A 16604-nucleotide genomic window follows, 5' to 3' on the forward strand; every position below is an offset into this window, starting at 1 on the left:
GCTCATAATACAGCAGTGAGGTGCAGACAATGTGCTGCGGCTGCAACGGCAATATCAGCAGGAAGAGCTGAATTATTCATTGCTCTGGTACACATCATGTGTGAGCATCTGTTTCTAATTTCATTCAGAGAGCTTTATTGTTCATCACAGTGTAGACATTAAAGGGCACTTCCCATAAAACAGTGCCTATGTTGTACACTTAATTATACACATCTCCTCAGACTGTTAATAATCTACTCTGCTCAGTTTAAAGGTTACCGAGATGATATGTCTGCATACGTAACTGTGACACGACACTAAACTCTGCTGTGTTAACTGAAAGGTCGCCGAAATCATATTGAAATAAAAAAGAGCTCTCCAAGTGACTCTCCTCACGACTAGAAGCTCCTCTGATGTCTGGCCATAATCACTGTGGTATATCAGACCTAATCAGTTATCTTAATGAGCCCATTAATTAAGCAAATGAACGCATTAATTACCAAATAGCTCCGTGTGTCGATGTAATTGTCTTCGCATAACACATAGTTAGTAAACTGGTGTTTAGCTGAAAGTCAGGGTGGGGCAAATTAAAGCACAGGGCAGTTAATTTCTGTGTGCAGCCTTTTTCTTTGTGCTTTATTCTGGTAATAATAAAAACTCTGTTTTTTAAAGCATTAAGGGGAGATACACCCCAGGATAAAACGTTGTTTTTTTTATGCACTGGTCAATTTTGAGACGTCTTTATTTTAGGCTAGTGGAAAGAAAACATCCAAAACACACATTTAGCTGTTTATTTTTCTACACTTTGTCTATTGCGTCTGTAGATTTCTCCTAAATTCAGCAAAAGTTTGCATTAGAAAATGCTCCATTTGCATATTTAAACATACGCTTTTTAAAAACTTGCAATACAAACAATATTTTTCTTAATGTAAGTAATCAACTGGGGAAGTTTCATGGTGATATCTATTAGTTACATTTATTCACCTGTAGTGTATTGTGTATCTAAATGTATGAAATTTTACTATCCATATCTTTAAAGGCCGTTTTCTCAAAAATATTTTTTTTCTTTATCTCTGAGGCAGAAATCTCCACTTCAGCAGCACTTACATACACCAAACTTCCCACTTTCATTTCTATCTATAGTATAATACTGTGAAGGTTTTACTAAGGGCTTTTGTTCATATATCATTCATAGCCTGATTTATAAAATATGTTATACCTAAAAACATGGTGAAACTTTATTTTTTTTAAATATAAATGTATAAAAAGAGATATCCAAAATGATCTCTGTAAAATCATTTGACTCTACTATGTCAACAAAATAAAACAAGAATTTTTAATCTGGCTTCATCCAATGTTCAGATTTCTGTTCTGGAAATGTACGCAAATTAGCACATATTTAATAGGATAATGACTCATTTGCATATGTAAACATACAATTTCAGAAAACTTGTAATCCAAAAAATAATTGTATTGATGTAAGTAATCAACTGGGGAAGTTTCATGGTGATATCTATTAGTTACATGTTTTACTCTATTCATCTGTAGTGTCTTGCAAAATGTATGAAATTTTACAATCTATATCTTTAAAGGCCGTTTTCTCAAAAGCAGTTTTCTCTCAAACTCTGAGGCAGAAATCTCCACTTCAGCAGAACTTACATGCACCAAACTTTCCACTTTCATACCTATCTATATCTGAAGGTTTTTACAGAGGACCTTTTCATATATCATTCATAGCCTGATTTATATCATATTTTACTCTTTAAAAACATGGTGAAACTTTATTTTCTTCTGTTGACAGTATTTTCTGATTTGTAGAGTGATTAAAAGAGATATCCAAAATTCTTTCTGTAAATTTTTTTGATTCTAATACGTCAACAAAAAGAACTTTGAACATGGCTTTATCCAATGTTCAGATTTCTGTTCTGGAAATGTATGCAAATTAGCACATATTTAATAGGATAATGACTCATTTGCATATTTAAACATAATATTTCAGAAAAATTGTAATACAAAAAATGATTGTGTTAATGTAAGTAATCAACTGGGGAAGTTTCATGGTGATATCTATTAGTTACTTTTTTTAACCTGTAGTGTCTTGCAAAATGTATGAAATTTTACAATCCATATCTTTAAAGGCTGTTTTCTCAAAATGAGTTTTCTCTCAGACTCTGAGGCAGAAATCTCCACTTCAGCAGCACTGACATACACCAAACTTTCCACTTTCATTTCTATCTATATTCTGAAGGTTTTTACAGACGACCTTTTTCATATATCATTCATAGCCTGATTTATATAATAGTTTATTCCTTGAAAACATGGTGAAACTTTATTTTCTTCTGTTGACAGTATTTTCTGATTTATAAAGTGATTAAAAGAGGTATCCAAAATTCTTTCTGTAAAATCTTTTGATTCTAATATGTCAACAAAAATAACTTTGAATGTGGCTTTATCCAATGTTCAGATTTCTGTTCTGGAAATGTATGCAAATTAGCACATATTTGATAAGATAATGTGCATATTCAAACATACATTTTCAGAAAACTTGTAATACAAAAAATAATTGTCTATATTCACTTAATATTATATCTATATTACTTTATATTGTATTAATTATATTTATTAATACAAGCTGTTAAACAACTCTACCTACTCAGGTCTGTGAGCACAAAATAAAGTGCTGTCTCATGTTATTAAGTGCTCGGAAACATCTGCCAAGACAGCTGGAGAAAACAGAAAAACAGCTGACTTCAAGCCAAGCATGCAAGGGACTATTTTGCAGTCAAAACTTGTTCAGGGGGGCTTACAAATGTCCCCTCGTGCGTTCGTAAATGGTCACTTGGGCTGATTGATTACTGTTTGAATTAGTTGAATTGTCATTAATGAACTTCCACAGATGCACCAGAGTGAGAAGAAGGGAAGTTTCGGTGAGATACCTGACTGAATCTGTTCCGATCAGTCGTGTTTATCAGCTGTGTGTGTGTTTGTGTTACCTTGCAGACGCGGGCCACTCTGGCCACGGTGAGCTCGGTGTCGCAGTCCAGCTCCACCGCTCGCTCGCTGAAGAAGAAGTAGATCTTGTCGTCGTCCCCCTCTTTACTGCCGCTGCTCTCCCTCACCAGGGCTGAACCCACAAAGTCCGGCTCTGCACACACACACACACAGAGGAATGGTATCATAAAGTGTATTTACACACGACAGTAAAGACATACATCACATCTGAACAAGCAGACAATCTCGGCCTGTAGGTGCATTTGGATTTAATCACACCACACCACACACACATATAAAAACACACGAGCCTGACACCTCCATCTCATTCCCCGCCGCCCCTTTCTCACCTCTCTGTCTATTTTCTGTCATCACTCTCTTCCTTCGCCTCATACTCTCCTCCAGTCATTTCTCGCTCTCTGTCTCTCTAGTGATCCCTATTAGCGGTCCATTTTGTGTTTCTCACTTCCTCCCGTCCTTCCCGTCTTTCTCAGATTCTCTCTATATCCAGCCCTCATTAGGTTTCCAATGATTTTTTTTTTTTAAAAAGGCGGATACATACATTTTTTGGACTGCAGCTGCAGGGGGATTTAAATTCAACCATTTTATGAAAAAGTTTATATTTTTTTGAATTACAAGGATACAACGTTCCAACCAAATAGACTGTTCTTTTCTGTATAAAAGCCGTATTTTAAGCCTTTAGGGGACACTACAACTCTCCACTGAAACCCAGGCTAATTAAATGCTTTTAGGCTGGTTAGAAGCTGCTTAAATTAAGGTGAGAATAGCGTCACAGGTCTAGTTTTTTAATAAAATCTCCGTATCGGCATGAATAATAAACGGACACATCGATCCAAACCTCGGCCTCATCTGTATGTTCCTCCTTCCTCTCCCCCCCTCCATTCTCCATTCCCCCTCGCCCGGGCCTCTATCTTTTCATCGCCAATCCTAATGTCTCTTCTTTCATCAGCCATTTTTCCCGCTGTGACTTCATCCTCTTCTCTCCCCTTCATTTCCCTCCAAGTAGCTCACTCCTTTACCCCCCCCACCCCCCCCAAAAGATAACGATCCTTCGCTGTAGACGAGTCCTGCACTTCATTTCTTTTTCTTTTTTTTTGTCTCTTGTTCTTATGCATGTCTCTGGCTCTTACTTTTTTAATGAAACTCTGTTTAAAAAAAAGCCAGCCTTATCAGCCTCTAATGTGATTCATTTTATTTGAATATGTTTTTAATTTGCAGCATCTTGGAAAGAAGAAATCTTAAACTTGAACTGATGCAGCATATTTTAGCTTAATTCGTACAAGTATGGAATAGATATTTTTCCGTAAATTTAAATTTTTTTCTGAGCATAATTTTAGAAAAAAAGCGTACAATTGACAGTGTGATAAACTCCTAACCGGGAACATTGTAACTACTGTAGAATTCTAGTAGCTGATTCTAGAAGCCAATGAGGAAGTGCCTTAAAAACTTGCATTCTCTCTAACAGCCAGCAGGGGGCGACTCCTCTGGTTGCAAAAAGAAGTCAGATTGTATAGAAGTCTTTGAGAAAATGAGCCTACTTCTCACTTGATTTATTACCTCAGTAAATATTGTAAACATGAGTTCATGGTCTCAATCGCTAGTTTCAAGTCTTCTTCAATACAGCATGATGTTCATTTGGTAAATTATGGTCCCATTTAGAGTCAAATAAACCATAAAGCAGGGGATGCTTCAGGGCGGGGCTACCTTGTGATTGACAGGTCGCTACCACGGCGTTGTCCAGTCTAGGAGTTGTCTGTGTTTTAGTCTTACAACTTTAACCCTTTCACAGTGTGTTTTCACTTCATTAAAGTTAATTATAACATTTTGGTCGCCTAAAAATGTCTTATTCAGCGTTGGTTGTACTTAGCTCCACCCTCTTGTGTCACTTCTGGTTGCAAAAAAAAATCAACATTGTGACGGCCAAAAACCAAGATGGCGACGACCAAAATGCCGAACTCGAGGCTTCAAAACGGCAGTCCACAAACAGATGGGTGACGTCACGGTAAAAGCGTAAGGAATGTATTCAACAGTGTGTTGTTTTAACGTAAGCTATAAATGTTTGCATGGATGGCAACTGGCTTACAAAATCTAGTGGTAAACTAGTAGTACAAACACTACCACTAGCTAGTACAAACAGTGTGGCTAGCTAGTAGTAAGTACTGTAGCAGATCATTAGCTACCCGTTACCCGAGATTGCATTACATTTGCCAAGTTCATCGGTTAGCCCTTCTTCTCTTAAAGCCTTTTAAGTTTGCATAAATGAGACTCATTGTTTTGAAAACACAAAGAATAAGGCAGGGATTTAACCTCTGTGTTGCTCGTCCAAGTCGGTTTATCTACAGTAGCATCCAAACAGGGTTATAACAGACAGAAATAACATTTGAATTCATTTTCTACTTATAATAATGTCCCGTAGCACTAGGGTTGATTAGCTAATCTGCAATACGAGAACGAGAAGGATGCTTTTGCTTTATTTCCGTGCCTTCTAGGTGCACCATTAACTGGTGAAGATGCTGACTCTTTTAGCCTCAGTCTTTTAGCATTACAAAGTATCACGTATGTAGCCAATAAGTGCAGATTTAAGACCCCTTTTACATTCGTTTTAGCACGAGCCAGCTGGAAAGATTAAAAAGTCAGCTGGAGGCAGTTTTTCGAACATCTCATTAGAGCTGATAAAAGCTGATAAAAGTCTGCTGACAAGAGTCGTCATTTTAGCCAACAAAATTGTCGTTTGTCAGCTAGAAATGAAAAGCCTGCCGCTTAATTCTGTATGAAATTGAAGAACTATTGTTTCCAAAAATGTTTCGAGTTTTGAGTAGTAAATGTGCCACCGTTATCATTGTAATCCGTGCTAGAATAAAGCTTTGACAGATGTAGCAACAGTAGCTAAGAGGGTTGGGGCTAGGCAAACCAATTTGGTTATTTCTTCTCTCCTTGTCGCTCTCTTTCAGCTGGCAGCTTTACCACTTCTTTCTCTTTGTCTTTCTTAATGTCCTTACCGTTGAGCCAGGCAGGCAAGTATTCGCTCTTCATGCTGTAGTGCTGTTGGCCCAGGTTCCTCAGAATGACTGGCTCCGTACCCAGGAAGTTGTTGAGCGTTGCCGAGTACAGCTCCTTATCTGTACCAACGAAATACAGGCTTTAGTTTAATGCTGTTATTCAGGCCTGAGAGAAGGACACCGGCTCAGTGGGGGAGGCACAAAGAAGAAGACGAGAGAATGGGTTCCTTTAGGTTCACAGAGGCTGTGCACACTGAGAGTGAATGCAGCATGCAAAGTTAAATTGGACTCCAGGACTCTCGGCAGCAATCGCACGGCTACAAAACAGATGGGAAGTGCTGCAGGAGCGGTTTGTGGAGATTTGATGGACGTTTTATGCTTCTGTTAGAGCCGTAAAAACACGGCGGTGCTGTTCGCTTTACCGTACAGACTGCTGGGATGGAACAACAGGAGCTGACTGGGTTGATTTTTTGATAGGGATGCATTTCCAACTAAGGACTAATCATGCATTTTTTTATTCATTTAACATGATCCTTAAATGATCATTACACTCGTTCAGAAATACTTAGAAACTTGCATTTTCTTATAGGGATGCACCGATTGCAAAGTTCTGGGCCAATACTGATGTTTGATATAACAATTTGGCTGAGGGAAACAAAGACCTCTTGTCTTAAAGTCATTCAGCATTTCATTACACTGTCTTTGGATGAGCACAAATTCAATCAAACAAATTTATGGAACAACTTTTAATATAACCTTCTTTCACATGAAGATTATTATTATTTTAATTTTTTTAAATAACTGCTTCAAAAGCCTTTTAGCTGCTATACAACTACCTACTCAATGAGAAAAATGTTTCAGTACTTATACGGCCCAATCAAAAATATATATTTTTTTGAACGCCATATATTGTCCGAAGCCGATGCAACGCAAATAACCAGCACAACATTTAGCTGCTGCAAATTTGACGCAAAACAACAGATAAACATCGGCCACACCCATCGGCGAATCTCATCTTATTTGCCGATTGGTCAATGGCAGTCAACAAGGTGAATATCGGCCAGCAAATCAGCGCATCCCTATTTTCTTATACTATAAAAAAAGTGTGTCTATGGATATGGAGTACATGAAAACATGCATGCATTTACATAAAGCTAAGCACAATATGTGCTACACACACTTTTACTCACCCACTATCAGGCCAGTGTGCCCCTTGGCAGGGTCATAAGGGCATTTACCCTTCCCATCCTCCAGGGCTGCAGCGTTGAGCGTAAAATAATCCGCGTTCTGCAAACACACACAGAAACACAGGTGTTTCATTTCCGTGGTCGGTGTGTATCACATGACCATGACCATAGCTTCACCCCTCGTCATGTTGTCCTGTCGCATCAGTGTCACACATATGCACACGCACACTAACATTCACACATTCAGCTAACCCAACATGGCATATACTGTTTTCCATTGCATTCATTTTTATTTTTATCACACAGTGGTCTTAGCCTGAGGTCAGATGGGCTCAAGTTGACACCTGTCAGCACCGGCTCGCAGTAACTGTATCTAGGCAAACACACACACACACACACACACAAAACGTGCATGCATAGTTACCACGTAGGTGCATTTGGGCTGGAAGGCGTAGGTGCCGCAGGTGTAGAGGTGCGTGTGGTTGTAGCTCTGCAGGAAACGGATGTAGTTGAAGCACTCGGTCTGTGAAGGCAAGAGGAGGAATTGTTAGAAAGCTGTTGTCTGTTGGACAGTCAGTGCTTTGTTTTCTCTTCTGTTGAGGTGAAGACTCAGTATGCTCACACACACCTCTGAGAATTTAGCTTTACTCTAACGATTCAATGTGACTCCTTTCAATTCCTCATTCACATGAAAGAAACCTTGACACCAAACCACGTTCGCTGATAATATGCTTTTATTAAAAATGTGTGAAATCAGTTGGCCAGTCAGCGATGGAAAGGAGCTTTTGGCTGTGCCATTTTCTGTTATTTTTTTGGATGTACAAATGGTGTAGAAAAAACTTAAAGACACCGAACACTGGCAGTCTCCAAGAACATTTTACTTTTATTTGTTTTGTGCATGAAGTCGGTCAATTTAAACACAGTTATACAGGTATCCTATTGACTAGGACATCATTTAAAGCTGGAGTAGGCAGGTTGGAGCAAATGTAATGCCTATTTCTCACATGACATGTTTTCAGAAACTTCTTGTAGTGTACTGTTTAGCTGTAAAATACTGATCAGTTGAGGAAATACCGAGCACCGCCCTCCAGCCGGAGGAAACTTTCTCATTTTATAGCTAAACAGTACACTACAAGATGTTTCTGAAGACATTTTACGCGAGAAATTAGTTTGTGAGTGATTGACAGCTGCCTCCGTTGAATGAACAGATTTTTTAAAGCCTGAAAACAGAGCCATGAGGAGGTGCAGAAGTCTAGTTTTCTCTCAGAACACTTGAATTACAATATGCTGAAAGGTTATTATGGAATTTTTGCCCAATGATGCCAAAAATATTCTGCCTACTGCCGCTTTAAAGCTAGAGTTGGTAATCTTAAAAAACTAGCAAGAGTACGCTAGATTTGAAACATTATCCAACCGCACACACCTAGTGTTGCCAACTCTTTTCCAATGAAAGTGGATAGCAACACTAGCTCCAAAGGTTGTTACATCTAGAGAGAAAGTCGCCAAGTCGGCAACACTGAGTCTGTCCCTTCAGGCCTCCCTCCAAAGCCACTCCCCCAAAATTATCATTATGAACATAAACAACAAACATGACTATTGTTAGTACTCACAGCTGTCAAGCTAGCATCATTCAGAGCGAATGAAATGATTGGACGGGCTTATTACAGTCCTGCGACAGCCACAGATACCAGATTCTTTTCTTTTTTACTGTCAGAGCATTTGATTTATTGATTGCTGTCGGGATGTAAAGAGAATTTCAACCAATATAACAAAATATGTTTTTGAAGCAGATTGCCAACCCCAGCTTTAATAGATGATGTAGTGATGCAACCACATTATCTAAGTAACCTTTAAACCACACAAAGAAGCAACAGATTGTTTCCATTCAAAAGATATGCGTGTAATTAACAGTGTAATATATGCAGCGTTTTATGGGTAGTGCCCTTTAATGTCTGTGCTGTGATGAACAATAAAGCTCTTTGAGTGAAATTGGAAACAGATGCTCACACATGATGCTACAAGAATGAATAATTCAGCGCATCCACTTGATGTTGCCTTTGAAGCAGCAAAACAATATCTGTATCTCACGGCTGTAATAGGAGCAATATGATTTTTTAAAACTAATTTTTTTTACAGCTCCTGCAATCAGCGAGGATAATCAGGATGAGCTGTGTCTGGCAGACGGGCCACTTTCAGGCCCACGACTACACTATTACAGAAAAAGATTGACATTAAGTATAACGTCGGGCAGTGTAAACCCCATATGGTTATTCTTGCAGAGTAAGTCAATTCCTGTCATATATATATATATATATATAGATATATATATATATATATTATACTATTTCAGGCACTAGACTACAGTAGCTGTGCAGACTAAATTTTTCTGGAGTGTTTCTGGAACTCATTTCTCAACATGTTTTTTTTTTTCTGTTAGTCATTTTAAGTTAAAATAGTGTTGCTACTACTGCACTGCACTCCAGTTAACTATTTCCCCTTCTGTTTCAAACCACATCAAAGGTTACTGTTACTGCAATGAGAGAAGTTTTAGCTCCGTTTTCCAAAAAGCTCTGCGTGCTTCTATAAAATATTAAACGAAACTCCTTGCAAATGTACATTATGCAGTCTACATTAGCAGCAAGGAGCTCTTGCTGGGACTAAAGTGCGAAGCAGTTCACTGTCTGTGCTTGAGAAATGTACCACAACCTGGAGGCTCGATGTAAGGGTTTAATTCTGAATTACAAATAGTTACTCCTCTGTTAAATATCATCATAAAATTAGGGCTGTCAATCATTTAAAATATTTAATCACGATTAATCACATGAATGTCCATAGTTCATTGTGATTAATCGCAAATTAATTTTTTTAATTTGTTCAAAATGTACCTTACAGGGAGATTTGTCAAGTATTTAATACTCTTATCAACATGGGAGTGGGCAAATATGCTATTTTATGCAAATGAATGTGTATATTTATTATCTGAAGTCAATTAACAACACAAAACAATGACAAATATTGTCCAGAAACCCTCACAGGTACTGCATTTAGCATGAAACATATGCTCAAATCATAACATGGCAAACTGCAGCCCAACAGGCAACAACAGCTGTCAGTGTGTCAGTGTGCTGACTTGACTATGACTTGCCCCAAACTGCATGTGATTATCATAAATTGGGCATGTCTTTAAAGGGGAGACTTATTGGTACCCATAGAACCCATTTTCATTCACATATCTGGAGGCCAGAGGTCAAGGGACCCCTTTTGAAAATGGTCATGCCAGTTTTTCCTCGCCAAAATTTAGCGTAAGTTTGGAGCGTTATTTAACCTCTTGCTCGACAAGCTAGTATGACATGGTTGGTACCAATGGATTCTTTAGGGTTCCTAGTTTAATATGATACCAGTATCTTCACTCTAGCTTTAAAACTGAGCCCGCTCCAACCTAAAAATCCCAAGTTGCGTTAATGCGTTAAAGAAATTTAGTTGGTGGCGTTTAAACAAATTTGCGTTAACGCGTTAACTTTGACAGCCCGACATAAAATATTTAGAAAAAGTTATGAGTTTTGTTACATTTTAAAAAAAAAGAATCTGATTGAAGAATGCTTCTCAGACTTTGGCACATCATTATTAGAACGCATAATATTAATGGAATAGTTTCCTGCGGAGAGATACACGAGAAGATTGATACCACTTTTTAAATATGAAGCCTCAGCATCAGTCTTTAGATTCTCTCTGGAGCAGAACCACCTTAAAAGTTGCTGATCCTAACCCCCGTCTGGAAGACACACTTCACTGTGTGCTAATGTAATGACTGGAAGGTTTCCAGTTTGAAAACCCCAGACTGACTTGACAAAATGTAATTGAGCAAAGTGAAAGTGAGTAATGTTGCTCTCATAAACTACTGTCTTAAAAACTACTGCCACGGTGCCCCTTGAGCAAGGCAGCTAACCCCAACACCACTCTGTCAGCTAAAATCCATGTTACCTGGTTGTTCTTCCCCTTGGCAACACACTCTCTCTTCTTATCCTGCGGAGCCGGCCAGTCGATCTGGAGAAAAAGAAAGACACAGATGTCATGTGGGCAACATGTCGATACAGGAAAGGTGCTGCGTGTGCCTCCGCCAACCGGTCGAGTGTCAGTTTACATCTACATGTCTGTCCAAAATGTCATCACTTCATCATTTTATACTATAAGACATTTGTGTGAAATTGTCATAATTAGCATATGAATCCTTGAGTTATGGCCAAAAATGTTGACCTTTGACTACCAAATCCTAATCAGGTCATCCTGGAGTCCAAATGGACATTTGTGTCAGATGTAATACAATTCCCTCCAGGCGTTCCCGAGAGATTTTCACAAAAATGGGAAGGATGTAAGGTCACAGTGACCTTGACCTTTGACCATCAAAATCCAATGCAGTTCATCCCTGAGTCCAAGTGGACGGTTGGGCCAAATTTGAAGAAATTCCTTCAAGGCGTTCCTGACATATAGCTTTCACGAGAATGGGGCGGATGTGAGGTCACAGTGACCTTAGACCACCAAAATCAAATCAATTCATCCTCGAGTCCAAGTAGACGTTTGTGCCAAATGTAAAACAATTCCCTCCAGGCTTTCCTGAGATATCGCTTTCACAACAACGGACCGGATGTAAGGTCACAGTAACCTTGACCTTTGACCACCAAAATCGAATCAGTTCATCAAAAAACCCCATAGGTGTTCCTGACATATCGCGTACAGACGGACAACCCAAAAACATAATGCCTCCGGCCATGGCTGTTGCCGGCGCGGAGGCATAAAAATAAATAGATGTGTTTCTAAAAGTGTGCACTTAAAGAGAGACGTCATGGCAACAAACTCAACCTATAGACTGCACTCTTGACCACTCGCTGCTGTAACTATAGCAACAACATTTTGTACATTTTATACTGAAAAAAATTTACATTTCGCACATAATGGGCCCTAATGAGAAGGGCGCATACTTTTCGGTCCACCAAATAGGTACAAAGTGGTTGCTGAAAGGAGGTTCACCTTGAGCTAAAGAAACAGTTAAAACAGTCCACGGACTGAGCCGCCCAGACGGTGCAGGGGAAAAAAGCAGCGCTGCAGAGACCCGGGTTCAGTCCCTGGCTGGCAGCGGGGCTTCTGAGTTGGCTCCATCATCAAACACACCGTTAGCGGCAGGTAGGAAACTGTGAGGTTCTTAGTACAGCAAACCTCCCTAATGATTACACCATTGTTTAAAGGATCAAAGACAGACTGGCGAGAAAGTGTACCATAATGCACCTGTAGAAAGCACGACTCCCGTGACAAGCTTTTGTCCTCCAAATGGTACATTTCTGTTGAAACATGTACAGCAGCGGGGAGCAGATAAAAAAGAAATGTGCACATTCATTCACACTTTATATGTCCACACTTCCCTTAACCGCTGACTTTTGCTATTTAGTGTTATTCACAGTGGCTGCTTTTTTTAATGGCTGTGTGACACATGGCTGAACTTTTGCTCCGTGGGTAGAAGTCCAAAATATGAACTGTGTTTACTAAGAGGTTTCCACACCATTAGAAATAATTACACTGGTCATTACAGGCAGAGAGCTGCTGCAAATTCAGTATGAGACTCTGATTTACTTGAGTGGGTTTGTACCAACAGCAATCAAACAATGGGTTATTGCCATATACTGTACTGGTAGATAGACTGGGCTCTACAAACTCGACTTATAATTCCGACTTTTATGTGCCTCCCCTACCACTGTGCGCTGAATGTCCACATTTAATTCTCACCGCGGAGATGATGGAGTTGTAATGGTTCAGATTTAATAACTGAATTAATCATCAGGATCAGTGGCTGTGAAATATTACCTGTAGGATCTGTGGTTTTGACTAATGCACTAGAGTTTTTAAAGGAAGACGAGATAAAATGAAGCATGGCAACACCAGCAGTTTATTGTTACTTCTAATTTGTTCCCAAGGGATCCTCATCAGTCACTAATCACTGTCTGCTTTATTATCTAATGAAGAAATTCAACTCTTCATTTGCTCCACACACATCAGGTATTTATCAGGTATACATGGGGCACCCGCTCTACCAGGTGAGCTACCGCGGCGCCCCCTTACACTATATCTTCATGTCAAAAAAAGATTTACCCGAATTCACAAATATGTAGATATTACTATTGACATTTCTGTAATCTCATGTCGCAATGTCTGCTGTATTAGCGGTGAGTTACTACGTGTTTATTTGCATATAGAGCGGGGAAGTGAGGTTCGATCGCAAGTGGTCACTCAAAACGCATGTGGAGACGCATTCTAATGCGAACAGACTTACTTAGAGCTGTCGACTTGTGATCGTATCACCCAAGACGCATGTTAATGCCAGGTCTGAACAGGGCCTTAGAGTCTTTGTGTGACAAATACTTGTAGACAGTATATGGATAAAGGTACAGTGTGTAGGATTTGGCGGTATCTAGTGGTGTGGTTGCAGATTGCAACCAACTGAAAACCCCTCCGCTCAGTCTTCCCTTTCAAAGACTGCGGTAACATGACCCTCACCATAATAACACTACTATAGGAGCACGGAAGTCAGACGGCGGATGGTGTTACCACGGTTTTGCACTCCGTGGCTCACGTTACTGCAGTTTCACAAGAGTGTCGGAGAACTACGGTGGCCTTCAGGTAACGTAAAAGCGAGAAAGGCTCTCGCTAGAGCCAGTGTTTGGTTTGTTCGTTCTAGGGCTGGGTGATATGGAGAAAATCAAATATCACAATATTTTGGACCAAATACCTCAATATCGTAATTGCGACGACATAAATATGGTTGACCATTGGTGCTTTTACAAAATATTTACACAATGAGATTATTTTATGAAAGCCATATTAAAACGTTTTCACATCTTCATTATTGTATATCCTGCTGGTCCCAGGCCAGTAAGACTGTGCTGAAAACCAATTGTGATTCTTTTTCAATAAGAATTAGAATTTTAAATCACCATCATTGTAACATACTGTCCAAAATATACATATATTATATATATATACAACCTCTTAAGTTTTGAAAATCTCATTCTGTTAGAAGTTCAATTGGTATTCAAGATAATTTACAATGCTCCACCACTGAAGAGCTTTTTTTTCCAGCTCCGCTCTGATCATCGGAATATGCTTCCAGCTGAGTTTCAAACTTGCACAGACTTTCATTCTTTTTTTCCCATGGCGCTAAGAAATGGATATTGAGCAACCAGTCATGTCGACATTAATTTGACTGTGATTCAGGTTCTTAATTGTAATGACTTGTAATTTAATAGTTGTACTGGATTTATGTGCTGGTATTTATATGTTGATGCGCGCTTGTAGATTTGTCTGCGTAACTGTTAGTGTGATGGAGACTATGCGAATGGTGTTGCATGGAAATGAATGTCTGGTGATTGTTCTGTGTGAACCTGCCCAGGGACTGCAGATGGAAATTAGCCAATAGCTAAATCTGGCATAAATCATCTCTTCTCATTTTGAGTACATGGTCCTTGTTTAAAGGAACAGTGTGTAACATTTCATGGGAACTATCAGCAGAAATGCAATATAACATTCATAACTATGTTGTCATTAGTGTATAATCACCTGGAACTAGGAATCGTTGTGTTTCCGTTAGCTTGGAATGAGCTCATCATGTCTACATAATGAGCGGGTCCTCTTCACGGAGTCCGCCATGTTGCTCTGTCATGTTTCTACAGTAGCCCAGAACAGACAAACCAAACACTGGCTCTAGAGAGAGCCTTTCACGTTTTTACGTTACCTGAAGGCCACCGTAGTTCACCGACACGCTTGTGATTCTGATGTAACGTGAACTGCACACTGCCAAACCGTGGTGCCGTCAGATTTCCGTTGGTCCTAAAGTACCTGGGTACTCAGGGGGTTGCAATCTGCAACCACACCACCAGATGTCATCAAATCCCATACACTGTACCTTTAATATTTAGCAAAGACTAATCTCTATAAAGAGATTCTGCATTTATATGCAACGGGACAAGATTTTGGTATCGGAACCATTGTGGTTTCCGTCGGTAGTCCGAGCAGTATTGACCAATCACGTTTGAGCAGGCTTTGGTTGAATGCAGATAAACGGTCCGTGTGGAGAACGCATTGGCCGAATATGCAATATCGGAACCCACCGGCTATCGTATGACGATGATTTAGCTTTTTATTGACTTAAAATTAGCTTGTAAACCGGCTACTTGTGAAACATTCCAGTCGTACACGTCATCTCTCCACTCCAACTTCAGTTTCGCATCTCATGTTGCTAATCGGATTGTAAACAATGAGCAGCGCGAAAAGAAGGAATCTTGGCCTGGATATAGGGCTGCACAATTAATTGAATATTAATCGTGATCACAATTTTGGCTTCCCACAATTAAATGAACATGATGGACTGCGGTATTGACGTTCAAAATGCGTGCCCAGATCATAGCAAACTCTGCTGCAGAAATCAAGCGCTTCCTAAACTAACAGCTAGAGAAGCACCGTCAGTCAGCAGCCGATCGGAGCCCGATGATTTTCAGCAGTCTCATACAGGCTATCTAATTTTTTGCCGGTCACACACACATGTGCAGGCGCCACGTGATGGTTTTACGTCGGCACACAGCTGCACGGTCAGAAATGTCACAGAAACACACAACAGTTCTTCAGTGTGAGTGAAGAACACATAAAACTTGTCACAACTGCAAGTCCAAAATAAGCTGTGGAGGAACAACCTTAAAAACATTTGGAACAACTATCTTAATCAGACACTTATTATATTGTAACTCATTTCCATGCATGGAGCTCAGTTTATTTAAATGTGAAATTGCAATAAAAATATTTGTCCCTAAAATCTATGAATAATAGTGATAAATAATCTCAATATTGATCAAAATAATCACGATTATCATTTTGGCCATAATCGTGCAGCCCTACCGGAACCCCAGAAATACAGCCCCCTTCCCCCCCAGAGGCTTATCCGTTGTCAGACTGATAGTCGATGGGTTCCAAGACTGAATAAAGACAAATCTTAAGTGTCTTACATCAGTGAAAAGGTCTCAACTAACGAAAACAAAGCACCTCAGTGCTATTACATGGCAACTTGGTTGTCAGCACAAGTAATGCAGCCCACGCTTTGACCATTAGCTAATGAAGAATAAAAAGAGAACACAGGTTCTCAAGTAACTCAAAGTGCTGGTTGGAAGTGTGATTCAGTGTACACTGATGGGTTCAAAAAACAAATGTGTAGAGCAAGGATTAGGTGGATATGTGAATTTATTTTCATGTCATTGGAACATTTAGTTCCTTTTAAAATGCCGAAGTGAGGTGAAACGGTGCATTACTGTAGCAAATTTAGTCCAAATTGGATCAGTGGTGTCTGAGGTACCACACGGGGAGGAACGGAATTAATAAATGAAATAATGACAAA

At 39.5% G+C, this 16604-nt stretch overlaps 1 protein-coding gene across 2 annotated transcripts in view; it reads right to left on the reverse strand.

The window, feature by feature from the left end:
* The window catches only part of sema4c (sema domain, immunoglobulin domain (Ig), transmembrane domain (TM) and short cytoplasmic domain, (semaphorin) 4C), a 128377-nt gene that overhangs the window by 18359 nt on the left and 93414 nt on the right, over nucleotides 1-16604 (reverse strand). For both annotated transcript variants that reach the window (XM_074637246.1, XM_074637245.1), the window contains 5 exons: nucleotides 11159-11221; nucleotides 7602-7700; nucleotides 7181-7277; nucleotides 5991-6110; nucleotides 2973-3124 (listed from right to left, as the gene is read on the reverse strand). In XM_074637246.1, coding sequence (XP_074493347.1) covers nucleotides 2973-3124; nucleotides 5991-6110; nucleotides 7181-7277; nucleotides 7602-7700; nucleotides 11159-11221 — 531 coding nt within the window. The remainder of the gene's footprint in view (nucleotides 1-2972; nucleotides 3125-5990; nucleotides 6111-7180; nucleotides 7278-7601; nucleotides 7701-11158; nucleotides 11222-16604) is intronic.

Source organism: Sebastes fasciatus, chromosome 6 (genome assembly GCF_043250625.1).
Source record: "Sebastes fasciatus isolate fSebFas1 chromosome 6, fSebFas1.pri, whole genome shotgun sequence".
Lineage (NCBI taxonomy): Eukaryota > Metazoa > Chordata > Actinopteri > Perciformes > Sebastidae > Sebastes > Sebastes fasciatus.